The sequence below is a fragment of the Pseudochaenichthys georgianus genome, unplaced genomic scaffold (assembly GCF_902827115.2).
Source record: "Pseudochaenichthys georgianus unplaced genomic scaffold, fPseGeo1.2 scaffold_969_arrow_ctg1, whole genome shotgun sequence".
Lineage (NCBI taxonomy): Eukaryota > Metazoa > Chordata > Actinopteri > Perciformes > Channichthyidae > Pseudochaenichthys > Pseudochaenichthys georgianus.
In genome coordinates, this window is record NW_027263492.1 from 7631 (window position 1) to 35492 (window position 27862).

The 27862-nt window shown below is 42.5% G+C and overlaps 1 protein-coding gene across 1 annotated transcript; it reads left to right on the forward strand.

Moving 5' to 3' along the window:
- The first annotated feature begins 1707 nt into the window (after positions 1-1707).
- Positions 1708-27862, forward strand: LOC117444870 (protein Shroom4-like). The gene is made up of 2 exons (XM_034080247.1): positions 1708-1959; positions 27707-27862. Exons 1-2 carry the CDS (start codon positions 1837-1839, stop codon positions 27860-27862), a joined length of 279 nt encoding a protein of 92 aa, XP_033936138.1. The 5' UTR covers positions 1708-1836.

Consider the following 27862-nt stretch of genomic DNA (forward strand, 5'->3'; position numbering starts at 1 on the left):
TTTGATTACATAAATAACTTTGTCAAAAACAGGCAGAAAACAAAAGTTTGAGAAGTTTTGCATTCTTTTCATTCGCCTTATGGTGAAAAAAGACCCCGTTAGTCACTTTGATAACTTAGTATTGCAAAAACAATGATAAAGTATATCAAAGATAATGACTCAGAATCAAAGAAATATTGACACTGCAAAATAATGACTCAGTATCGCAAAATATCAAAAATAATGACTTAGTATTGCAAAATATATTCTCAAATGATGTGATACGAAGTCATTATTATGAGAAAGCTCTTGATTTAGAAATACTGACGAGTCATCTTCTTTCTCATTATTATTTTAATCACGCAGACGTGAGCATGCATATATCCAACAGCTATATGAGGAGGCTTGATTAAAAACAGAAACATACTTTTTTGGGTTTAATACTTTAATTGTTATATACAATATGCTACATTAGGGACTGCTTGTTAACTGCTTTTTTGAGCATGTCTTAATATGGTGGTGAGACATGCTGACTGGTACAGTAAGAGTTTAGAAATGTGTGGGATGTGATAGCAAATGTTGTTTTTGGACGGCAGTATGTTCTGTACTTGTTCACTGTGTGCATGAATGGCGGCTTTGACAACATGTGCGTTCAGCTAAAAATAAAGAAAATTCATTTTGACCAGAGCAATACCACATTGTCAAAATGCTATATTTCCTGCAGAATTTAGAAGCAATGCACCAATGTGAGGGAGTATATCTATCAACAGTTGACATATTCAAGTATCAAAATTAAACTTGCATGCAGTGCCTGACAGTAATGAAGAAGTACTCTGTTACAAGTCAAAAATCATACATTCAATTAGGTAAAAGTACAATCACAAGCAACAAAGTAGTGGCGTAAATAAGACAACATGTGTGTCTGTATATTGAAGTAGAAGCATAAAGTAGCAAAGAGTGGACATACTCAAGTGAAGTAGGAATACTTAATAATTGTACAGTATTTAGTAACTTTCATCCAGTCCTGTTACATTCAATGTACTGTAAGTAAAGGATGGAGCCAAAATGATCTTTTTACTGTGGAATTAAAAAAATGTCAGTAAAGATATTTAATAATTGCTGTAATATTTATGCAATAGCTTTCTAAATACTTTTTTTTTTTAACTGAACTGATAGTAGTTTTTCCAGGGGTTGGTTGCAAAGTGGCGGGTTTCATGTTTCAAACGAGCCACTTACTTCTGTTTCTGTTATTTTGTTGTAGTCGCCTGCCTGGTGTTATTACAATACAGCGGTTGTTGCTTGAAGCCCCTCCCACCTAATTCCTGATTGGACACAACAAGTCAGAGCCTCTTGGTTGAACTCTCTGCCAATCACTTCACTCGATTACCAAAGTTCCAAACTGCGTCAAGCTAGCATACGTAACCGGAAGTGTGTGATTTAGATTTAAAAATAAAACCGTTATTACGTACTTATTAACTTTTTAGATGCATAAGTAGACTTAAAGAATCTGTATTTTATTATGTAAATACCCGCTACCACACAGTTTTCTACAATGTTAGACTTATTTTATTTTATAAATACTGTGACGGATAATTTTTTTAATTCTGTTTTCTTCCGCCTTGACCGGAAGTAGCATACGACGTAACAATGCTAACTCCAACTAGTTTGACACTAGTTTAAAACTTTTGCTCCCTCCCCCTCTTCTTCCACTCACTGCCTCCCCATTCATCCATCCACTCCTTGTTGTTGTTAGAGCCGGGATGGAGAAGCCGAGGCACCGCTACCGGCTCCGCTGAGGACTGAAGACAGACAGAGAGAGAACCGGAGAGAAATACCGGGATAACCGGAGAGAGAGAAATGGAGACCGTGGAGCAGCTCGTGTCTTTCCTCCACATTCAGGTCCAGTTGAGCGGGGGCGCGCCTTGGGGGTTCACGCTGAAAGGAGGGCTCGAGCACGGAGAGCCACTCATCATCACAAAAGTAAGCTGACCATGATTATATGTGTGAACATCTGAGTTAAATGAGATAAAAGTGTCCAGAATGTACAAGAAGTGGGTTTATTTTCACTCTGTTACATTTTACATGGCAATTCCACACTATTTAAGTATGTATTTACACTTGGGTTCATATTTGCATTGTATTTCACTCATTTTGAGTTGACCATGATAAAGTGTGTGAAACTGAGATAAAAGTGCCCCAAAAGTGTTCCTAATGTACTATAAGTGGGTTTATTTTCACTGTGTTACATTTTATAGGGCAATTTCGTAACATTTATGTATATATTTACACTTTTGGGTTCCTATTTTCATTGTGTTTCACTCATTTTGACTGTAGTTCTTGAGTAAATGTACTGAGTTACTTCACACCACTGAAGTTGACAATGACTAGATGTGTTACATGAGCGAAAAGTGCAGCAAAAGTCTTCATAATTCACAAAAAGTGGGTTTTATTCCCACTGTGTTACATTTTGTATGGCAATTTCACAATATTTAAGTATATATTTACACTTTTGGCTTCGTATTCTCATCGTATTTCACTTATAGTACTTGAGTAGAGGTACTTCACACCATTGTAGATGTGTGAAAATCTGAATTACATAAGCTAAAGCTGCCTCAAAAGTCTTCTCTCACTATGTTTCATTTTGTATGGTCACTCATTTGTATATATTTACACGTTTGGGTTTATATTTCCCCGTATTTCACTTATTTTGAGTTCACAATGATAATATATGTTGGAAAATCTGCATTACATGAGCTAGAAGTGCCCCAAAAAGTATTCTTAATGCATTGCCGGTGAGTTCATTCTCCCTACGTTTTACATGGTGATTTTTCACAATATTTACGTATATATTTACACTTTTGGGTTCATATTTGCATTGTCTATCCCTCATGTTGCCTGGAGGAGTTGTATTTCGTAAGCATGCATCCAGCTCCACCAAAACAGCGCTTGTGGTTTTAGTTTCGCCGGCTGGTGCGATGTGCTTTTCAGTCTCCTTGGCTGCTGATCCCTCCGCTTCAACTTTTCAACCCAATGCAAAAACTCTGCTTTTCCTGCATCCTCTTCTCTATGTTTTCTTCACAGCTATTTGAAGTCCCACTCTTCCTCCTCCTCTTCCTCCTCCTCCTCCTCTCCTGCAGAGTATAAAACGTTATTGTCCAAAGCTTAAGCAAATATCCGGGCCGGTTGATGTTTGGCAGCTGTCACTGTCTACGGATGAAAAGCCGTATATAATGTAAAGCAGCGGTCGGGGTTCTTTAGCTCAGAGGTCAAAGTGGTGCTAAAAGGGGGTCCCCAAGGGGATTCCTGTGTCCATCTTCCTGTCACCATCCACTGGAAGCTAAAAGTGCTGACGGAGTGTTAGGTTGAAAAGGATGCTTCTTTGACGAGAGATTTGCTTTATTTCGTCCCTCATTGCCCCCTAAGAGACGTGCAGATTGACTTGAGGTTGAAGAGGTACTCAGACCTTGAACTTAAGTACACGTACCAGAGTGTAGCTTGTTGGTTGTGAGTTCTGTAGACCTCCTGAGAAGTTAAATTCAGGTGGGACAGGTTTTGATGGCTTTGTAGGATTTAGTGCAGATATTTTGACCTCGTCTTGTGCGATAAAGTAGCCAACGTCGCCTCCCGGCTTCTTCTCACGCTTTCACGCTGCAGGCGATGAGTTGCTGGAAGTAAGGAGGGTGTTGTTTGAATTACTGCGAGTAATTATTGCTGTGTGTTCTGCTGGGGGTGGTCCGTGTGTGTGTGTGTGTGTGCGTGCGTGTGTGTGTGCGTGTGTGTGTGTGTGTGTGTGTGTGTGTGTGTGTGTGTGTGTGTGTGTGTGTGTGTGTGTGTGTGTGTGTGTGTGTGTGTGTGTGTGTGTGTGTGTGTGTGTGTGTGTGTGTGTGTGTGTGTTCAGTCCAATGCATAAGCAGGCCGACTGACATCCAACCTCTGCTCTCCCTCTCAGTCTTTTTCCCTCGCCGGTGTAAACGTTGGCCGGTTTTCTTCTAGATTCACCACAACACCACAGCAGGGAATGGAAAAGCCTGGCTCACTCATCTGGAAACACACGACACACACACACACGGCGACACACACACACACACACACACACACACACACACACACACACACACACACACACACACACACACACACACACACACACACACACACACACACACACACACACACACACACACACGGCGAGTCACACACACAGCCCCTGGGAAAATGTGACTGAGACGGCTAACGGAGATAAAAATCAGAGCGTGCTCTCTGACTGTTTTGTGTCCCGTTAAAACACACACAGTAAAGTATCCGAGGCGCTGAGTGCTGGACGGGGACACGTGCTGCGGAAAGGTGTTTAATGATTAAGTGTTAAGTCCTCGAAGAGAAGGGGGGAACACAGATTGAAAGAAGGTGTGTGTGTGTGTGTAAGTTCAGAGAGTTTCCTTCCACTCAGAGGGTTACTGTCTTTAATCCTCTATAAAGAAATGATGGTATGCCGACTCTAATCACGTTTTTCTTTTACACTAAAGGCCTTTTTTAGTAAATACAAAATGCACAAGACGCTATTTTCTAACAGATAATAATTCATTCATCTAGTTATACATATTTGATGGAGTTTTCTTAACTTATAATATAGTTTGTTCAATTGTTATTATGTTGTTTAAGTTGACCTGCAAATGGATCTTCATGTTTGGTTTGGTTAAATTCTTTTACACCAAATTCCCTTTTTTAACAGAAAATAACAACTGTACACTTTCTACATTCATGCCAGGCCACTTATGTACGTACAGTGTTTCGATTTTACACACTTGTTGTGACGTTAAGTTCCCTAATGTGACCGAGAAGTGGATCGTAGGGTTGGCTGACATTTCCTTTTTAAACATAAAGCGCTGCTGGAAACCTTCTGAGTCCGTTTCCACCCAACACACACTTTCTTAATTGCCTTTAACTGTTTTTTTCAATGTTTTTGCTGCTTTTCTGCAGAATATCTCGTGTTAAATTGAAGATATTGCGATTTTTTGTTACTTCTGTTTGGACATAACAGACTTTGAACCTTGACCCTTCGACTTTGTAAGCTTGTGATAGACATTTTGACAATTTACGTCAAGCATTTGATACATTTCCATCAATTTTTCTAGATCTGAGTCGTACAAGTCGTCTACACCACGTTCCCTTTACGTCTCCTTCAGTGAGAAGTCATTCCCAGGCCAGATACATATAGATAATCCCTCCAGCTGTTCCTGGGTCCGCCCTGGGGCTCCTCCCTGTGAGAAGTGCCCTAAATACTATGTATGTTTCAAATGGTTATAATTTGCAGCCCTGCATGATAAAGCGCTTCTTACTTATTTATCCAAAAACATGGTTAAATGGCTTTTGTGTGCGCATCAGTGTGTCCTCGAGAGAGTGAGTGGTGGTTGAACATGTGCATGAGACCGAGTGCATCACAATGTGCCAGTTGCCCTTTTCAGGATGTCCATGTTTTTGGGGAGTGTGTGTTCGTGGCCCTTTTTTTTGTTGAGAGTGTGTTCACTCCTGGAGGGGGAAGGGAGTCTGAGTCTGAGACAGCAGAAGGATATAAGCCATTTGGTCAACATTCCTCCAGGAGCATAACAAATCGTGTGTGTGTGTGTGTGTGTGTGTGTGTGTGTGTGTGTGTGTGTGTGTGTGTGTGTGTGTGTGTGTGTGTGTGTGTGTGTGTGTGTGTGTGTGTGTGTGTGTGTGTGTGTGTGTGTGTGTGTGTGTGTGTGTGTGTGTGTGTGTGTGTGTGTGTGTGTGTGTGTGTGTGTGTGTGTGTGTGTGTGTGTGTGTGTGTGTGTGAGAGATATTGTGCGTGTGTGTGTGTCCATACATACATGTTCAGAGCTCATAATTATACGACTGGTATATTTGATTTCCTTGAAGCCGGTGATCAGCTGTGTGATGACTCTGAGTTCAATGTTTGCCTGCTAAAGAAGTTAGCCATTAGCTTCTGGTTTAGCCATTTAGTGAGTCAGCCTTTTAGCGTGTTTGCTCAGTGTTAGCCAGGCTATCGGTCAGCGCTGAGACATCTCAAAGTAACGGTTGATATGGAAATAACAGGGGGGGGAATACCATATTAAGCCATGTTTTAGAGTTACTTATAGGGCTAGTTATGTGACCATTTCATGTACTGACTGGGATTAAACCAGTACCAAAAAGTTGGGTAACTTCTCCAGTCAGACAATATAGGGCTGCATGATTTTGGAAAAAACCCTAATTGGGATGATATTGACTTATATTGCAATTGCGACATTATTCGCAATGCAAGAGGGAATTCCACTTTATTCACATTATCATTGAAAGACATTAAAATGATAGTGGGATTTATTTCAAGACTATATATACTAAACCAAGGTTTTTACCCCAATACTTTATTCAAATATTTTCACATATCTTTCCAAATATTGCGCCTACTGCAATTTGGATAATACACTAGTCCATATTGCGATTTTTCTAACATTTAGACTGATTTTGCAGCCCAGAAACGTACTTTTAGTTCCCATATTGAGACAAAATTACTACATGTATGGTTTTGCTTGTAGCCAATCACCGCAAGCATTCTCCAATTTAAAAGCCGCATGTGATTGGTCGACTACCGCAGCAGCTGCAACACATACTGTACATATTTTGACTATGATAATAATGAGGTAGACACAAAGCTATTACACGACACCCAGCCCCTGTAATATATCATTTCAAACCTCTCCCCCATGACAGTCCCATGTGTTTTGTGACATTGTTTTATGTACTTTTTGTCAAATGTGGTTGTAATGAATAAGTGGACGAGTTCCTTTCATTGTTGAACGTGACAGAACAGTTGCTGCGGAGCTGTCGGTTCAAGTGTGGTTTTTATGATCTACCGTGAGCTCTCTGGAGATTTCAGTTGAGGACATTTGTTGTGTGTCCTCGACATCAAAGGCTGCTTTCCCGTGGGATAGTTTGGCATCCAAGAACAAATGTGGATCGTCCTTAAAACCTCCAAGTTAGCATTGGTAAATCGACTTGCTGAGGATTTGAGGTTGCAGTAATTTGATGCCGTTTTTCTCAATGATGATGAATTAAAGCTGTTAATTTAAGAATCAATCTCAGTTGTTGGTGTGAACTGTCTGGACTCCAGACCTCGGCAGACCACACATGTCCACAATCTAAATGAACATCAGACTCTGCATGCCTTACACGAGTTGTGCCTTCATTATCTTCACTATTTGTGTTTGTATTGAGATTAAGGAGCTATAATAACCTCCCATGTGTCTGCAATGATGTTTTAACGGGCAATATTTATTACCAAAATGTGTCTGATATATGTTTTGGATGTCAGGACAAAAGGAAGGTTGATTGGACCTAAAGATGAACGACAGTTTTCCTTTTTAAATCCCAGTAGAGCTAAAACAATATGACATTAGCTCACTTTTTACCCGTTGAAAACAGATTCAATCGAGTATAGAGTGGTGCAATGTTGATGTATTTCTTGTCTGGCGACCTGGAAGTTAATCATTGCATCCCTCAAGAAAAAGAAATAGGATTTTAGTTATTGGATTTTTGAATGTTGTAGATAATTAACTCTGTGGAAAACACACGTTTCTGATAACCTCCACACATTAACACAACTTTATAATAGTTGAAGCATAATTGCAAACACCAGAAGTAAAAAGATGGCATCGGGCTATAAAGGAACTACAGCACGGTCACATGACTTCACGTCACCACCGCTAAGCTAAAGGCGGCTAATGTTGGGCTATAAAGGAACTACAGCGCGGTCACATGACTTCACGTCACCACCGCTAAGCTAAAGGCTGGCTAATGTTGGGCTATAAAGGAACTACAGCACGGTCACATGACTTCACAGTCACCACCGCTAAGCTAAAGGTGGCTAATGTCGGGCTATAAAGGAACTACACCTGCTAAGCTAAAGGCGGCTAATGTTGGGCTATAAAGGAACTACAGCGCGGTCACATGACTTCACGTCACCACCGCTAAGCTAAAGGTGGCTAATGTTGGGCTATAAAAGAACTACAGCACGGTCACATGACTTCACGTCACCACCGCTAAGCTAAAGGTGGCTAATGTCGGGCTATAAAGGAACTACAGCACGGTCACATGACTTCACGTCACCACCGCTAAGCTAAAGGTGGCTAATGTTGGGCTATAAAGGAACCACAGCACGGTCACATGACTTCAGGTCACGACCGCTAAGCTAAAGGTGGCTAATGTTGGGCTATAAAGGAACTACAGCGCGGTCACATGACTTCACGTCACCACCGCTAAGCTAAAGGTGGCTAATGTTGGGCTATAAAGGAACTACAGCACGGTCACATGACTTCACGTCACCACCGCTAAGCTAAAGGTGGCTAATGTTTGGCGTTTAGTCGTCTCATTTAGCAATTGCTGTATAAAAAAACATGACCATCTCATAAGCTTGTATCAACTACAGACCTTATTTCAGGCATCTAACCAAACAAACAAACTACTATTGACTTTGAGACAAGGGGACCTAGAAGTGCTAAAATGCTGACTCATTTCCTGGTTTAGGACTTATCCTCGCGCCACTCTATTGGCTAACCTCTAGCTTGGCTATAGCTAAGAGCACAATCCATTTTCTTTGTGGTCCACATGTTCTACAGAGCTGATTCATTGTCCTCAATCCAACCGCCAACAATCAGCCATCTCTCCGGCTGTGCAACCACTGAAACCAAAGCAGCTCCACTGACCCCACCGGGAGGTAACTCCGCTTAAACGTGATGAAACCTGTGACCGAGACTTTTTGTTGAATATTGCTTATTTCTTTTGTGGTGGCTTTTGCCCTCTTTATGAACTTATGTGCTGCCTGTTTGGGAAGTCAAAGATGATGTACTTATTGCTTGAATTGGATGCACATTTGAGTAGTTGTATAAGGGATTAGCTGGTAGTAAACGTCTCTGGTCTTTAATCAAAGCACTTGTCACCATAAACAAGATTTAGTGTTGGCACACGTCGAGGTATTTTATCAAGGACTTCCAAACAATGTTCAAGACCACGAGACAAATCTGTAAACAATGTTATCGGAGACTCTTCTTATCTGGCCTTAACTCACGGTGAACGCTGGCTGGAAAATGGTGGGTTTTGTCCTCGAAACATCTTCTTCAAAGGAGACTACACTTGGCTTTGTTTCGCTGCAGGATTCTGAAATATGTTGGTGCGCAAGTTAACCTCAGCTAAACTCAACCGGCTACACCCGGGCATATCTGTTTTGTATTTGTGGCTCAAAAGGGGTTTTTCTACTTCTGTTGGTGTGTGTGTGTGTGTGTGTGTGGAGACGATAATCTCTTTTGCTTTCGTCCCGATGTTGACAGTAACAGAAATCCAGGGATTTTACAAAAGAATGTTTTGACATGTGGTCCAAGGTATGCAACTGTGTGTGTGTGTGTGTGTGTGTGTGTGTGTGTGTGTGTGTGTGTGTGTGTGTGTGTGTGTGTGTGTGTGTGTGTGTGTGTGTGTGTGTGTGTGTGTGTGTGTGTGTGTGTGTGTGTGTGTGTGTGTGTGTGTGTGTGTGTGTGTGTGTGTGTGTGTGTGTGTGTGTGTGTGTGTGTGTGTGTGTGTGTGTGTGTGTGTGTGTGTGTGTGTGTGTGTGTGTGTGTGTGTGTGTGTGTGTGTGTGTGTGTGTGTGTGTGTGTGTGTGTCCGTCCTTGCATTCCAGTAAAGGTAGTCTCCAGTAGCAATCCGCTCTGCAGGGGGTAGATGAGTATGCCATCAGATAGAGATGCTATTGTCTCTACTGTGTGTGTGTGTGTGTGTGTGTGTGTGTGTGTGTGTGTCCTCTGCCCTGACTTGCTCCGCTAACTGTCCTAACTAACCAAAAACACATGTTCCGCAGCAGTGTAGCACACAATAGAGCATCTTGATGAGAGTAAGGGAAGAATGAGTCTATTCATGTTTCCAAACCGATGTGAAAAGGGAGACTCGGTTTAATTTAGATAACGCCGTAATCTAGCAAGAAGACGAAGGATATCGCACTTATTTTTTAATCTTGCTTAAAATTCCTCTTCAAAGGGGTTTAAACTACCTGTAAATGCTCTGTGTGTGTGTGTGTGTGTGTGTGTGTGTGTGTGTGTGTGTGTGTGTGTGTGTGTGTGTGTGTGTGTGTGTGTGTGTGTGTGTGTGTGTGTGTGTGTGTGTGTGTGTTGTGTGTGTGTGTGTGTGTGTGTGTGTGTGTGTGTGTGTGTGTGTGTGTGTGTGTGTGTGTGTGTGTGTGTGTGTGTGTGTGTGTGTGTGTGTGTGTGTGTGTGTGTGTGTGTGTGTGTGTGTGATGAGTGCGGTTGGAATGTCTCTATCTCTGATCTGTGGAGCCTTTAGCTGTTTCTTTTAGGCTACGTCTGCAGCCTCACACACACTGAAACAACAGCCTGTATGTGTGTACATCAGTACTGTCACACACACACACACACACACACACACACACACACACACACACACACACACACACACACACACACACACACACACACACACACACACACACACACACACACACACACACACATTACGAACACACATACAGTGCAATAATAACTGTGTGTGTGTGTGTGTGTGTGTGTGTGTGTGTGTGTGTGTGTGTGTGTGTGTGTGTGTGTGTGTGTGTGTGTGTGTGTGTGTGTGTGTGTGTGAAAGTCAGGCATATTAACGATAATAGGAAGATACAGTATGTCATAGTTTAATTGTGTCTTTGTTTGCTTGTGTGTGTGTGTTGTCGTTCTTAGTGTGTGTGTGTGTGTGTGTGTGGAAGTCCTGACCTCAGGCTGCTGCAGTTGTTATTGTTTTTGTCACTTGCGGGCAACACACACACACACACACTGTAGCAATGTTTTCTTTTGCTCTCACATTACAGCTAAGTCGCGTCTTTACGGGGAAAGTTTGTAGAAACCCCTTGTTGGGTTTTGCGTTCTGCTGATTTGCAAAACATGGCCTGCACTTCTGGGTTTCACACAAAGAGAATTGATTCTTTAAACTTTTGGAAGCGGCACTATTATCTGAACCATCGACCACAGAAACGTCTTCAATTGGTTGAGACAATAACTGACAATGGACTGTTGAGTTGAGGTCTGTAGAACCCTATGTTGGGATGTCTCTGCCGCTTCACACTACTTGACTTAAAAGGATATTCTAACACGTATTTAACGAATATGATGCCGCAGCGATTTCAATATTGCTCGACAACATTTCAATGATATGTTCAGCCCTGTATCTTTCTATCTATATCCAATGCTAGCATGACATCTCAAGGCTTCATGTGTCCCCTGTCTTTACCCCCACCTTCCCCTCTGGAACATTTTCCAGCAGCCTCACTGCAGCGAACACGTTGACATCAGAAGCAGTTTCCGAGCCATTATGTGGGATTAGGCGCGGGGCTGCTACGGGGAATACTTTGTGTGTTCTCCGTGCGTCAGTGTTTATATGTTTACAGTTTATGGCAACGTAGACATGCCCCAAAACCCAAGAATGTACCACACACACACACACACACACACACACACACACACACACACACACACACACACACACACACACACACACACACACACACACACACACACACACACACACACACACACACACACACACACACACACACACACACGCACATACCATGTATACATCACTTCAGGGGACATTACTTTGACTTACATGCATTTCCTGGAGACTTATCCTTACCTTAACCAAGTCTTCACCCTAAAATTAATGATCCCCCTCATGGGGACCTCCATTTTGTCCCCATAAGGGAAGCGAGTCCCCACACTTGACTATGTAAACAGATGTTGGTCCCCACAAGTATAGTAATGCTAGGATACACACACACACACATTCCACCATGCAATGTGGTGTAATCTCGTGGCTACCCTGGCAAGAAGTCTCCCGTCTGTGGTCTGAAATGACACACAACGCTCTTTGTTTACTGGATCTTCTCTCGTCGTCTCTCCCTCGAAGGAAACACCCTTTCATCTTTTCGTCCTTGTCGGGCGACGTAAAGAAGGTCTTTGGCGAGTTTTAAAAGTCACCTATTATGCAAAATCCACTTTTCCGTGTCTCTTCTACATCAACATGTGTCCCCTCTTCTTCATGTCTCTTCTACATCAACATGTGTCCCCTCTTCTTCATGTCTCTTCTACATCAACATGTGTCCCCTCTTCTTCATGTCTCTTCTACATCAACATGTGTCCCCTCTTCTTCATGTCTCTTCCACATCAACATGTGTCCCCTCTTCTTCATGTCTCTTCTACATCAACCTGTGTCCCCTCTTCTTCATGTCTCCTCTACATCAACATGTGTCCCCTCTTCTTCGTGTCTCTTCTACATCAACATGTGTCCCCTCTTCTTCGTGTCTCTTCTTCATCAACATGTGTCCCCTCTTCTTCATGTCTCTTCTACATCAACATGTGTCCCCTCTTCTCCATGTCTCTTCTACATCAACATGTGTCCCCTCTTCTCCATGTCTCTTCTACATCAACATGTGTCCCCTCTTCTCCATGTCTCTTCTACATCAACATGTGTCCCCTCTTCTCCATGTCTCTTCTACATCAACATGTGTCCCCTCTTCTTCATGTCTCTTCTACATCAACATGTGTCCCCTCTGTGGAAAGAGACTCTGAAAGTTTCAGGAACAAAGATTTTCTCTCTTTTTGATCCATTTCTATAAAAACTGAAAAGCTGATCAGATTTTGGCCACTTTGTGATGTCATAACGATGTGTCTTGAGTAACCATTAGCAACCAAGGTGGTTTGAGTTATTGTGGTTGGATTTGGGTTTCTTAAAGCTGATTAAATCTGCTTGCAATAAATATCCGTGTTCCTCTTCCCTTAAATAAAAGAGTGTCTCGAGAGTGTCTCGACAGGAATTTGATCCTTCTCAAAATGACTTCTTCGTCCACTGCGGGATCCAAGAGCTTTTCTAAAACCTCCTGTAATTAAAACGTTTTAATGTGAAAACCTCTAAATGACAGGAGAGACAAACCTCGCTGTAGTTTAGGGACAAAGTAGACCCTTAAAAATAGTAGGAACGTTGCTTTTAATTTCAGATTTTGCAACATTATTTGTAATAAAACCACAATCCAGGTAAAGTGGAACTTCTGTGTGAACTATTCATATCTTAAACTGCACTGTAACTTTTTATTCATGTACTTTTTATTGATGTATTTTTTATTTTAATGTTTCTTTTATTATCTTTTACTGTTTTTAAATGCCTTTGTCTGAATGTCTTTCATTTGTGTAAAGCACCTTGAATTGACTTGTGTTGAAAGGTGCTATATAAATAAACTTAACTTGTCTTGCCTCGCCTTGCCTCGCCTCTTGCCTGGCCTTGCCTCGCCTTGCCTTGCCTAGCCTTGCCTCGTCTGGCCTCGCCTTGCCTTGCCTCGCCTGGCCTTGCCTTGCCTGGCCTCGCCTTGCCTTGCCTCGCCTGGCCTCGCCTGGCCTTGCCTGGCCTTGCCTGGCCTTGCCTGGCCTGGCCTTGCCTTGCCTGGCCTTGCCTTGCCTGGCCTTGCCTCGCCTGGCCTTGCCTCGCCTGGCCTTGCCTGGCCTTGCCTTGCCTTGCCTCGCCTTGCCTTGCCTCGCCTCGCCTTGCCTCACCTCGCCTCGCCTCGCCTTGCCTCACCTCGCCTCACCTCTTGCCTGGCCTAGCCTTGCCTAGCCTCGCCTAGCCTACATGAATCTCTGTTTATTCTCATGGTCAAAAACTCCTCAGTAGAAATCCTTATTTTTAAGGAAAACGGAACAATCTGTGGTCTTCTTTCTACCTGGAACAGGTTCAAAGAAACATGATTGAGCAACCAAGTGAGCCGTATTGTGTATCAACGTCTAGCTTTCCGTCTTCTCACATGAAACGAAGGCACCCAACGCTTTAATCGAAGCGTCCAGACTGAGTTTACGAAATACTGGAGTGTGAAATGGATGGAAATACAGGAAAGATGGATGAACTGAGACAGATAGTTGAATAGAAATGTAAGGAGGACGGTGGATTAAGGAGGATAAAAAGGTGAAGGAAGAGAAATGAAAAAGAAAGGTTTTGGAAAAAGGAAATACGAGTTGATTGCAAGAGAAAGACAGGTTGTTTTTAGCTGTAGGCTGATAGATGGAGGATGGAAAGATAATAGATCAGAAGATGGAGGAGGTGGTGAAGGAAGATTAAAAGGTTTCAGATGTCCAGACGCTCCGCCAGATTGATGCCTTTCTGTCTGCGTTCGAGTCTTTGAACACATCGCCGAATGTGCTATTTTACTTTAGTGATTCACATCTTGAAATCCACGTTTGTTCTTCCACCATTTACACCAAGTTTGGGTAAAAACCCTCCGTCTAAATGGTCGTTTTCAGCCTTTGGCATTCCAGTACTTCTCTCTAAATATGAATCACAAGATAAACCACCAGTTATAATGAAAGCCCCGTGGAGCTCGAAGCCCCTTAAAACACATTGAACTTTGCAAACACAGCATTGTTTGTTATGGTTTTCTTCTTCTTCTGCGTGTCGATGACATTTGAACGCACCACACTGACAGCGGCCCGGCCTCAAAGCTGTCATCACATTTTGATTTGTAAAAACAAAACGGCACGGACAGAAATCTTATCGTGTGAAAATAAACAAAGAAATGTGATTTAAAAAAGATTCTCGCAGCTTTCCAGAAGTGGTGTGTGCTTGTTTGTCAGTGGCGGATGTTAATTGGAGGTGAATGATGTTCGTGCGCTCATAAAACTGATATCTACACGCTCAAGCCCCCAGGAAGTGCGCGGGACTCCGAGGAAAATATTCGTTGTGGCCAAACGGCGGTACTACACTTCCGTATCAGTCGCCGGGCCCGGAAACACTTTTTCCGATTGACTAACATCGGGAAAGAGACGTCTGTAAATCGTTAGATAATTTTTTTAATCTAAATAAACTACCCCTGGACTCAACGCTAACTTTTAAAAGGCATCAGCTTTTGGTTGCCAAAACTGAAAATACGGTTTTTGTTGGTTTTTTTTGTTGGTAAGTTACCTTTTAATATGTCTAACTATATTTAAAATGTGTAACGATAAGTGGACTGCCGTGCCGCCTTTCCATATCTGATTGTTTCTCTATTATAATATGTGATAATATGACTTCTGCATACCATGACATTTCGCTCTCCCCTTCGCCATCTGATGCCATCCTGATTTCACCGAATAGGAATTGCACTTAATTTTTAGAAGTGATTATATTTGTATGCCAATATTTTCTTATGGTAAAGTTTCGTTTTGCACTTTTATTTTGGTAGTAATAAAATCCGGACTCTTATTTTGAAGGAACTTTTACCGGAAGAGAATGGACAACGGAGCAGAATGTTTCGTAAACGTGCATCGCTTTCTGGCTCCGTAATCACACTGATGCACGTGCAACTTAAGTCTCAGGTTCCGACTGGTCACAACAATAATTAAATATCATCTTAATACAACAAATATTTAACATTTATCTCTTTTGCGGTGCACATTTTGCTGTCCTTCTTTCTTCATGTTAAAAAGTGGTTGCCACTGATGGAAACCAAAGGCCAAGAAGTGGTTGACATTTTTTCTGAATTGTTGCCAATGGCAACCGTTACCGTCGAGCCCTGTACCCAGTATGAACATTTGTATCCCTTATTAAAAACATTCGGTCCTCAAGTTGTAAAATGTGCTAATAACTTTATTCTGAGAGTTATTTCCATCGGCATTATGAACGCAGATCTAACCCACGGGACCGCCGCCCGGCACGTGTTCAGCACTACATGAGTGTTACCTTTATGGATGCTCAATAAGAACGGATTATATGAATACTTTCATGACGTTTCGCTCTCTCAAAAGTTGGGCCATTTTGTCTTCATGCGCCAATGAGCAACTCTCATAGGAATGAACGAGGCCCCGCCTCCCACGCTGTATCCAGTTCTTATTATACATCCATGTACATGCAGCGGTTTATCAAATCTGTCAAACGGTTTAATTAACTTGACTTGATGACAGTTTTGCGATACACACTTTGTCAACTACTGATCAGTTTCACCTCAAAACAGAAACAGAGAAGCAGTTATTGCCGTATAGATGGATACATGTGGTTAGAAATGGCAAACGAGCATTCAAAGTTTTAACTATCCATCCCACTCCTGCGTTTTCATCGCTGAATAATACTCTCTTTATCAAAAGAAGGCCTCGAGAATCTTCACATGATTTTGATCGTTTTCTTTTTGGCCTCAGCTTTTCCACTTGTGCGATACGTTATGACTCTCGTAAAAATACTTGAATGGAAGCCCAGATAGAAGAAGCAAGGAGGGTTTGAAAGCGGGCGAAGCGGCTTTGATGTGAGGGAAAGTAAAAATACACACAATGTTCTCTCTCATGTCTCGAAAGAAGTGCAGAGGAGAAGCAGATCCCAGCCGAGAGGGCAAGGTCATTTAGTGCACGTTAAGAGTTAATGTTTCACCCGGATTTAAGTGTGTGTGCATGTGTGAGACCCCCTTTATCTCGCGCGCGCACACACACACACACACACACACACACACACACACACACACACACACACACACACACACACACACACACACACACACACACACACACACACACACACACACACACACACACACACACACACACACACACACACACACACACACACACACACACACACACACACACACACACACACACACACACACACACACACACACACACACACACACACACGACATTGATGGAGCAATGCAGCCCACTGACCTTTAACCTTTGCTATCGTCAGCGCTGGTCACCGAATCTAATGGCTTCCATACTCCACTAGAAATACACAGCTGTGTGTGTGTGTGTGTGTGTGTGTGTGTGTGTGTGTGTGTGTGTGTGTGTGTGTGTGTGTGTGTGTGTGTGTGTTGCCCCCAAGTGAGTGGATAAAATAACAAAATAAATGAACATATCTTAATTAAAGTAAAAATGTCCAATAAAAGGTAAAAAGAAAAAATGTTGAAGCATGTAGACTCCCCAAGATCACCCACCCGCCTCCTACACACACTTCATCTCCACTTATTGGTGTTTACATGTCAACAAAAGGAATATCACGCTGTCAGAAAGTGTGTATTGTCAGTGTGACGGTCCTTTACGTGTGTGTGAAGTGTTACTGTCTGAGTGTCAGCCTTACAGTGGATTAGAAAGTGTGTGTGTGTGTGAGTTTGTTATGGTGTATTATGGGAGTTTGAGTGTGTGTTTTTTACGATGACAGCAGAAAGGGGTCGGGGGTTGCCTCGCTCCGTCGCTAAGCATTGTGGGTAGCCGCGCTTTGATGTGTGTGAGTCAGTAATGAGGGGTTTGTTTACTCAGATTAAGGCGGGTTTTAACGGCATTACCAAAGCTTAAAGTGGTGAAAGCGGCTTTGGTGTAAAGCAGTCGGACTTCTGACGTGGATTTCCCAAATGTCACCTGTCAGTCAGCGCTGTGGGCGGCAGAGGAGTCTAATTTCTTTGTAATGAAGTGTCTTTTCTTCTTGTGCTACCATTTAGCAGTATTCTCTTAAACTGTCAGCTCTTAAGTGTGGAAAACTAGGTGTATAGGCTCATAAATGCGTGCCTTTGCGTGTTTGAGAAGCCAAAAAGCATAAATAATGATATTAAAAACACTTAATATGTCTTTCTTTATAGTTATTTTTTCAATATACTCCATTTAAATATGATTTATCTCAAGTTCACAGCTTTACCCTGACATAATTGAGATGCTTATCGAGCCGTTTATTCCTAGCACCATCTCTCCATCTTTTGGCATCCTTTCAAGCTAAAGCTGGAGAGGGGGTTTTCTCATTTTTAATGTAAAATATTTACTCTCGTCCCTGGAGCGCGGCTAATGGAAATATACGAGTGAGCGGACCCACCAGAAAGCGGCCGCATGCACATTTGAATTATTGCTGAACATGTGCCGGATTAAAAGCAAACACCAGAAACCGCTGAGTCAGCTTTGAGTGACTTGTCTTTTAGAAAACGTGGGGAGACAGGAAGGAAGGACAGTGTGGTTCCTTAGTTGATGTTTTCTACATGTAAGCTTTAAAAACGTCCAAATAAAGTCAGTGCAAACAAACCGATTTGAGATTAAAGACCAAGTTGGATCCATTAAGCAGCTATAAAATGCTTTTCTCTGAGTGAGGTTAAAGTGAGCGTTTACTCACCTGCTGGTGTTCCTCCATGTGACTGAACCCCAGGATGTCAGTCAGTGTCAATATTATTCAAAAATGTTTTCTAGTTTGAAAAGAAACCCAAAAAAGTGCAAATTTGTATTTTTCTTCTTTTGCGTAATTTTGTCCATCCCTTTCTCATGGCCTCTCCTTCTTGTCCTCCATCCTATCCCATACTCTAATCTCCTCATCTTCCCTTTATGTGTCCCCTTCCTTTCATGACATGACATGTTACTTGCAGTGGGGTTTGAACCTGTGACCCCCTGACCCCAACGCCAAGGCTCTACCCACTGCACCACACGCCTCCCTTTCCCTTATCTCCTCGATCCAGTCCTTTTACCTTTTACCCTTATCTCATCTTGTCTCCTTCTTTTACTTCCTTTTCTGTTTTCCCTTTTTCCCTTTGCTCTTGAGTCTCTCCTTTCCTTTCCTTATATTTCCTTATATCTAATTTCAACTATTTTCTTCCAGCCTTTTTACCTTTCTCTAATGTTCTGCTTCCTTTCCTTTCCTGTTTGTTCCTTTCCTATATTGTATCCACTTTCCTCTCCTTCTTTTACATCCATTGCTCTTGAGTATCTCCTTTCATTTCCTTTCCTTACCTTATATTTCCTTTCCGTACCTTTCCTTTCCTTACCTTATCTTTTACTCCTTTCCTTTCCTCTTTTTTAATTACCTCAGGCTCTCATATGTCCCCACCTTTCCTCTCCTTTTTTAAATCCATTGCCCATGAGTATCTCCTTGTCTTTCCTTTCCTTTTATTCCCTTTCCTTCCCTTTCCCTCCTTCCCTCTTTGTACCTTACCTCTCATATTTTCTCTACCGTTCTCTCATTTTAAATCCCTTGCTCTTGAGCCTTTCCTTTCCATGTCTCCTCTCACCATTTCTTTAAACCCTCTTCACAGTCCGTCTCTCTCCTTCCTTTTCCTCAAACCTCTTCTCCTTTCCACGATGTTCCTCTTCTCTCCTTACGCTGATATCCCAGTATCGTGTGAGTCAGTATCCAGGGGGGCCTCCGCTTCTCCGAGGGGCCACAACGTCCCCCGGAAAAGTCTTCAGCTTCACTATCTCCTTGCTCCCCCTTAACGACTCCATGGAAAGGCCGTTTCAGGACAACACACACCCTCGGTTGCAACATCAGGATCAGTGGAGCTAGACGACACACACACACACACACACACACACACACACACACACACACACACAGCTTTTGGTGTGAGCGTGGGAGCTTTTCTCGTTTTCCATCCCCTCCTCCCGCCCTGATAAAGGAGGCCTTGTGTGAGCGTGGGTGTGAGGAAGGGAGGACATTTCACTCTGGAGGGCAGAGGTGCATGCTGGGTGTGATCCGGAGACTTTGTTTGTCTCGTGTGCACATGTGCATCTCCATTTTCTCCTACAGGGAGAATAGAAACTCCTAACGTGGAGACAAAGGGCTAGGGCTGCTCAATTAATCGTATTTTAATCGCAATTACAATTATGCCTTGCAACGATTACGAAAACAACGTCATCGAAATAAAACGATTATTTTTTAATTATTATTATAACTTTTTTTTTTTAATTACCTTTTTTTTTATTGGTTTTTCAGTTGAGTTAAAGTTTTACTTAACGTTCAGGGTACTCAACTGTTAAAAAAATACTGTTCTATTTTCTCCAATAGATGGATGTTTTCAAAGTAAACTGATAATCGTTCTGAATAATCGTGATATCAGTTATCGACCCAAATAATCGCGATTATGATTTGTGCCATCATCGAGCAGCCCTACAAAGAGAATCTAAAAGTCTTGCCTTTGTGTTAGACTTCATATGCAAGAAAAGAGTGTTTAACGCCTTAGTTACTCACTTCAGCAGAACGAAATTATCTGTTGCATGCAGGAATGAATATGTCTTCTGATTTCTTTCATTCTTTCTGACCTTATTTATTTTAAAAGATGTCACATTTTCACTTGTTTAACCTCCAGAAAGCACTGATTTGCTTGGATTGAACACGGCAAAGTGTCGATTAGCCTAAAACAGTGGGAAGTCCCCATCACAGCTGACATAATCAATTAGACTTTTAGTGTTGTTTCTCGGATATTCCACCTCCGCAATATTAACCGCCTCCGCCCATCACTCACACCCAACAGCACCGCCATCCTCGTCCACGCCCTCCATCCTCTCTGGTCTTCCTCACTAATCCCCGCGTAAGCTCCAACTGGTCCAAAAGCCGCCCGTATCATCACCAGAACTCCTTCCACTGATCGTATCACTACGGTTCTCCAACAACTCCATCGGCTCCCCGTTAAGCACCGCATACATTTTACATTTAAAGTGTTGCTCCTCAAACTCCTTCACACCAAGGCACCTCCATATCTCTCCGGACTCCTTCACACCCTCCCTCTCGTGCCCTCCGATCCTCCTCTGCCTTCACTGTACCTTCTGCCCGCCTGACCACCATGGGGTCACGAGCCTTCAGCCACTCTGCCCCCGTCTCTCTCCCACAAGACACCCGCAATATGGACTCACTCTCGACCTCCAAATCCAGCCTGAAGACACACCTTTTCAAACTGGCGTATTCAATATCTTAATACTTTTTCTAAACTGTCTTGTGTGATCTTCTTTGATGCTTGTTTTTAATTATGTAAGGTGTCCTTGTGAGCTTTGAAAGCCGCCCATAAATAAAATGCATTATTATTATTTTCATCCATGAGGAAATTCCCCATGAAAGTAATTCTAAAACCCGAGGTTACAAAATGAAATCAGTTGTTTTTGTCGGACTAATAACGCAAAGTTATTTTGTTTACTATCAATAAATAATCCTCACAATGAAGCAACTGGAGCTCGGAGACTGTTGTCAAGCACGTCCTGGTTTCCACTGGGATCCCTTCTGCCTCAACCGGGCATGACATGTCTTACTGTCAACATAGATATTTGTGTTAATGTTGCTTTAACTGACTTTGCCGTTTGATAATGTTTTCAGACTCAGCAATGTCTCGAGGATCTCTCTTCTCACCTCCTCGATTCAAATAATGAAACAAGAATTCGAAACCAGCTTCTGAACCTGATGCTGCCTCATGCAGTAATTCTTGCATTCTCAGACCTCTTTCTGCAGAGTCGGTCGAACCCCAGAGTGACTCAGACGTTTGACTTTAAGCAGCTCTGCAGCAAAAGTGGAAATGGAGGTGAATGTCGTCTCTCTGTGAAAACAGGAAGCGTGGGAGAAGCCGAGCTCGACCTCGGCTCCCGAGCCATGTTTCCATGCCGCTGACCGCTCTTTCCAAAACCCCCTCGCTCACGCTTTGTGTTTGGGAGCTGAGCGGTGGCGGCGCAGACAAAAGCAGGAGCGTGACGCTGGTGCTCAGCAGGGGGCCTCATCCCCCCCGGGGTCTTTGTCCTCAGGGGCCACACTGATCCGGGGGGAGCTCCTGTCACTCTGACGACTCCATTAAGGGCTCTGGTTTGGTTGCTTTTTCTTTTATTATGAAGTCCTAATGGTGCATGGCTCTAAAGACTACATTACCCATGAGCCTCAGGTGCTATGGAAGATAAGACAGCCGACATTTTTACATGGCATTGCAACTTGAAAGACATTTAATGAATGCATTTAAAACGGGATGATTTGAAGTTTCTTACCCAGAATGCACCTCTCACATTAGTCTTAAACCGACTAATTTAGTAATATAGAAACAACTTTCTATGATGCCACTCCTCAGCTGTCACAGCATATAGTTTCCCTGCAGTCTTCAGTCTTTGTCACGCACACACACACACACACACACACACACACACACACACACACACACACGTTTATAATGTTACCTGCAAAATACCACATTAACAAGTATACGTGAGCGCAAGTGAAATATTTGAAACCCAGAAGGCGAAGCTGAGTTTTTGTCTGTGCCATTTAAAATACTTTTATAAACTCTCACGAGGAAAAAGCTTAGATAGTGTGTGTGTGTGTGTGTGTGTGTGTGTGTGTGTGTGTGTGTGTGTGTGTGTGTGTGTGTGTGTGTGTGTGTGTGTGTGTGTGTGTGTGTGTGTGTGTGGTGTGTGTGTGTGTGTGTGCGCTCAATTACCTTCTCTGTGCCTTTCATTCAAACTCATGACACATATATTCCGATGTTTGCATGCGAGTACTTCCTGAGGCAGAAATGCTCCTGTATTCTCTGGATGTCTTTAAGTAAACAATGAGAAACGGTTTCCTTTACTTTTGTTTCTGCCAGCAGTCGTGTGTGTGTGTGTGTGTGTGTGTGTGTGTGTGTGTGTGTGTGTGTGTGTGTGTGTGTGTGTGTGTGTGTGTGTGTGTGTGTGTGTGTGTGTGTGTGTGTGTGTGTGTGTGTGTGTGTGTGTGTGTGTGTGTGTGTGTGTGTGTGTGTGTGTGTGTGTCTCTCATCGTGTCCTATGCTTAGTGGCTTAACTGTATACACACTGTTTTGGCTTCCAGACCTTTTTGATGCAGGGAACTACTAATTTTCTCTTTCTCAACCTTTCAGTAATGTGAGGGTTTACGTGCACACATGTTAAGGCACTGAGGCACCGCCTTGTACACACACACACACACACACACACACACACACACACACACACACACGCACACACACACACACTCATTTTATACCTCTCTGTAAATGATCTTCAGGCCGGAGTTGATCCTTTCCGTTTTTGATAAAGAAGCGGTTGTTCCACAGTGTGTGTGTGTGTGTGTGTGTGTGTGTGTGTGTGTGTGTGTGTGTGTGTGTGTGTGTGTGTGTGTGTGTGTGTGTGTGTGTGTGTGTGTGTGTGTGTGTGTGTGTGTGTGTGTGTGTGTGTGTGTGTGTGTGTGTGTGTGTGTGTGTGTGTGTGTCTACAGTATATGTGTGTGTGTGTCAGGTGATAGGCTACTGTTGAAAACCTGTCACCAGCATGGGGATTCCCGTTTTTTTCCAGTTCACAATGACCGGCGCCGTGCGACACACACACACACACACACACACACACACACAGAAACACAGTACACACACAGAAACACATACACGCACACACATCCCTAGACACACACACAAATGAAGTCACCCATCAGATCTAAAAATAAAAGGGTGAAAGGGTGTGTCTGACTGGTGCGTGTGTGTGTGTGTGTGTGTGTGTGTGTGTGTGTGTGTGTCTGACCAGTGTTTTTGTGTGTGTGAGTTCTGCACATAAAGAAAGCATTCTTCCGCGTCTCCCCGGTGCCAGGGGTGACCTCACCCTGTCTGGACAACCCACACACACACACACACACACACACACACACACACACACACACACACACACACACACACACACACACACACACACACACACACACACACACACACACATTGCACAGACATGTAGGTCAGACTCCAGTGAAACTGACTCAGAAGCAGCTGTTATTACAGTACAATCATCTGTGTGTGTGTGTGTGTGTGTGTGTGTGTGTGTGTGTGTGTGTGTGTGTGTGTGTGTGTGTGTGTGTGTGTGTGTGTGTGTGTGTGTGTGTGTGTGTGTGTATCCGTCATCACTGATAAATCAACAACGATTATTATATAATTATCGATTTATCCGTCTATTATTTTCTTGAGTTATTGATCATCTTTGAGGTAAAGGTGACATATGACAAAGAAAAGCAGCACCTTTTACTTTAGTATCAGGTTTCTATCCCCTCGCGTGTGAAGCTTTGGTTAATGAGTCCACAATACACACACACACACACACACACACACACACACACACACACACACACACACACACACACACACACACACACACACACACACACACACACCACACATCTGCCTATAATACACTCTCTTATTCCCACACTCTAATTAAGCCCTGCTCACTGGGTTCCTTCCATCCTTTACTCCTCATCTTCATCACCCTTCCTCCTCCCTTTTTTATATTTTCCTTCTGCTTTTCCTCACCTTCCCATGTCACCTCCCTTCCTTCATGTCCTTCCTCACTTCATCCTCACCTCCTTTTCCTCTTCTTAATCACCTTCCCATCCTCCCTTTCCGTTCAGATTTGAGCTAACGCTGATAGTTTTAACAGAGCCCTTTGTGTGTGAGAGAGAGAGAGAGAGAGAGAGAGAGAGATTCAGTCAAACATTGATTTGATTTAAAAGTACATTTTAAAGCAGCAATACTTCTGAGTTTCCTGATGCTAACGCTCAAAGAAACTGACCTAAGTGGCCATAAAGAATAATAGTATAACAATAGTAGCGTTTATTATAATATCTTTCATTTAAAATGACTGATGGTTTAATAGCAAACCTCCAGAGAACCAGAGCAAAGGCATTATCTAAAAGGCCTCATACTTTGTCATTTAGTCGTGCAAAGCACGTGTTTGACATCGAAGATAAATACAAAAAAATCAAGAGATAAGGGTTCGATTTTAGCCATCAAGTTTAAGGTTTGTTTAAAGTGACATATTGATTGTATCCACACCTATTAACACCACTTTTATAATAGTTACGAATTCAAAGTAAAAACACTAACGTTAGCCTATAAAGGAACTACATGACTCAGTACCGCTAAGCTAAAGGCGGCTAATGTCTCATTTAGCAGCTTGTTAGCAACCGCTGTTTTTAAGACGCGTAAAATCTTCAACATCCACAAATGGAGTATTTACTGTTACGTCCTAGAACTAAGCTTGTGTTAACTAAAGATCTTATTTAAGGCATCTAACCAAAAACACGCTAAAAGAAACATTAACTTTGAGACAAAGGAACGGCAAGTGCTAACATGCTAACTGCTAGCTGTGAGACTCATGGCTGCACCAGTGTGTTGTGTAATATCTACAAAGAGTGTCAGATTCAGGTTGAAAAGCAGATTTAAGGAAGGAGGGAAAAGGATGAATAGATTGTTCCTAATCTGGACAACAAAGCATGACATTCCCAAATGTTCATCCGGGTCTTAAACTCGATCCCAGTCCACCAAAGCTGCTCAAACATCAAAACCAGAGAACTGTGATACAGTTCAAATGTGGTTTTCCTTCTCCGGGGTTTTCCATGTTTGCGGAGGATCAAAAATATGAACCTTTTGAAGTCTAAGAGCAGGTGGCAAAAAGCACGAGTTAACAAATTAAATATCTAGATGTATGTTGAAGGAGTTGTGTGTAAAACTTCAGCGTGAAATCTGACCTGTGTTTCCACGACACGCATTCCTTTGATTTCTGCAGCGAGAGGATGAATGGAGGAACGACTGCACGCTTTATAATCAGGAATTTGTTCCCTTTTATACGCATCTGTATTTAAACATAATTTACACTGGTGGACTTCACCTGGCGCTTGTATCTAAAGGGGAACGATACAATATCTAGCCTGCCTAGCAACTCGTGGAATGGGATCTGTTGCTATGGGTGAGTGTAAAATGTGGACAATTCTTAAAGAATATTTGATCCAAAAAAAAGAGACGGTTTTGTCCGAGGCACGAATTAAACACCTACTAAATAACACTTTAGTGATATAACATGTGTCGAAAGAGAACATTTTAAATCCTTAGCTTGTTGAGTAACCCGGTGTTCTTAAAAAAACAACATTGGAAAAGGAACACCTCCAGAAAGCCGTGAATATAAATATAATTTAAGATTTAAGATGGTGACGTCGGGCTATTATAGTATACAGATGTGCTTTAATTGTTGTTAAATACCTGCTGTAAAAAAGCGTTTAGAGTATGTTGTCTATGCCTTCTAAATAAATTCATTTGAGAGTACTGTGAACTGACATCTAGTGCCTTAACATGAATATATGAAGTAGTATGACTCGGTATTGTTAAGTATTTTCCACACGGGTATTCGTGAAAGTATACTTCGTGATACAAAAATGTAAATATATTTTTTTTGTGTCCTTGTGCTCTTTCTGATTTTATGTAAAATGTCTTTGAGCACTAGGAAACACACACACACACACACACACACACACACACACACACACACACACACACACACACACACACACACACACACACACACACACACACACACACACACACACACACACACACACACACACACACACACACACACACACACACATTCCTAGCGTAGCTCCTGTCAGTCTGTCTCTGTCTCTCTCTGTCTCTCTCTCTGTCTCTCTCTGTCTCTCTCTCTGTCCCTCTCTCTATCTCTGTCCCTCTCTCTCTGTCTCTCTGTCTCTCTCTCTGTCTCTCTGTCTCTCTCTCTCTGTCTCTCTGTCTCTCTCTCTCTGTCTCTCTGTCTCTCTCTCTCTCTCCCCCTCTGTCTCTCTGTCCCTCTCTCTCTCTCTCTCTCTCTCTCTCATTAATGTTCCACCTTCAGAACGCTGTGAAACATCCCAGCAATGCTTTAAAAGCCTTCACCACTTCGTGACCCTCTGACACCGAGTCCATTACGCAGGAATGTGATGTCTGTCTGTGGGATGTTTGGCACCGGCTGTTTTGGAGATGCTCGTTAGGGCGCTGTTACCATGGGGACAGAGACAGTCTAATACAAACGGCCTGGATATCTTTGCAACTTCACAATACGTCATTCAAAATGGTATTTAAACGCATATTAGCCTTCAATATGAATATTGGACTAGTCCCTTTTGTGCTTTGGATGACATGTGGATTAATTGTGTGTCCCTACGCAAGATACTTGACCCAAAATTGCTCTCGTCGTAGTGTCTCGAGCAGCGGTGTCAAACTCAATTTCATCGCGGGCCACATCAGCATTATGGTTGCACTCAAAGGGCCGGTTGTAACTTTAAGACTATATAAAAATACATATATAAATATATCATATATATAAAATAATGTATTATATTACATCATTGCCTCTGCATTGGATTATCATCGGATAGGGTAATACCTTCATAATTAACTACGTCTGAAAGCAGAAGTCTAGGGCAAAAGATTGCAAGTCTTTTCAGTGCGTATGTCCCAAAATGATTTAAAAAGAAAAGCCAAATTCTGGAGAAAAAAGAAATAGAAGTGACATTTTGAAATAAAAATCTAATTCTGAGAAAAAGGAATTCTATGAAAAAATGCATATTTTGAAGAAAAAAAGGCAAATTCTGAGAAAAAGTCATATTTGAGATGCATTGTGGGACATGTAGTTTATGGGCGACGTGCTTCTGTAGCATGTAACCGTATAATAAACATATTATATTCTTTGCAAGCTCTTGTGGGGCCACATAAAATGAAGTCGCGGGCCGAATGTGGCCCCCGGGCCTTGAGTTTGACACCCCTGGTCTAGAGCAGCGGTTCCCAACATTTTGCAACTCAGGGCCCACTTAAGAATAAAAAAAATGTCCATGCAACCATAAACAATACGGAGGCTAAATAAAGTTCTGATTGGTCAGTTCAGAACATGTGACACGTTGTTAATCCAGTAGAACACACCGTTGTCAAGGGCTGTAATGACCGTTGCTAAGGAGGATCGAGAAAGGAACAAAATCTTAATAATGAACATTTTTCCACACAAATCAGAATGTTTTGCAAATTATTTGGCGGCGGCCCGCGGGTCGGGATGCTTTGCATGCCTATGGGATTGATCTACGTCGCTTTTTAATAACCGCATCAGCTAAATGACGTGTACTTAATGTGTCTTATCCAATCCTCTGTGTGCAGATCGAGGATGGAGGGAAGGTGGCGCTGTGCGAGAAGCTGAAGGTTGGCGACGAGCTGATCAACATTAATGGATCCGCTCTCTACGGCAGCCGACAGGAAGCATTGATCCTCATCAAGGGGTCGTACCGCATCCTGAAGCTCGCAGTCAGGAGGTAA

Excerpts from the sequence above, each read along its gene's own strand:
- LOC117444870 (XM_034080247.1), top strand. The coding sequence starts at position 1,837 with ATGGAGACCGTGGAGCAGCTCGTGTCTTTCCTCCACATTCAGGTCCAG. Across the intron at positions 1,960-27,706 it reads AGCCACTCATCATCACAAAA|ATCGAGGATGGAGGGAAGGT; the intron begins GTAAGCTGACCA and ends CTCTGTGTGCAG.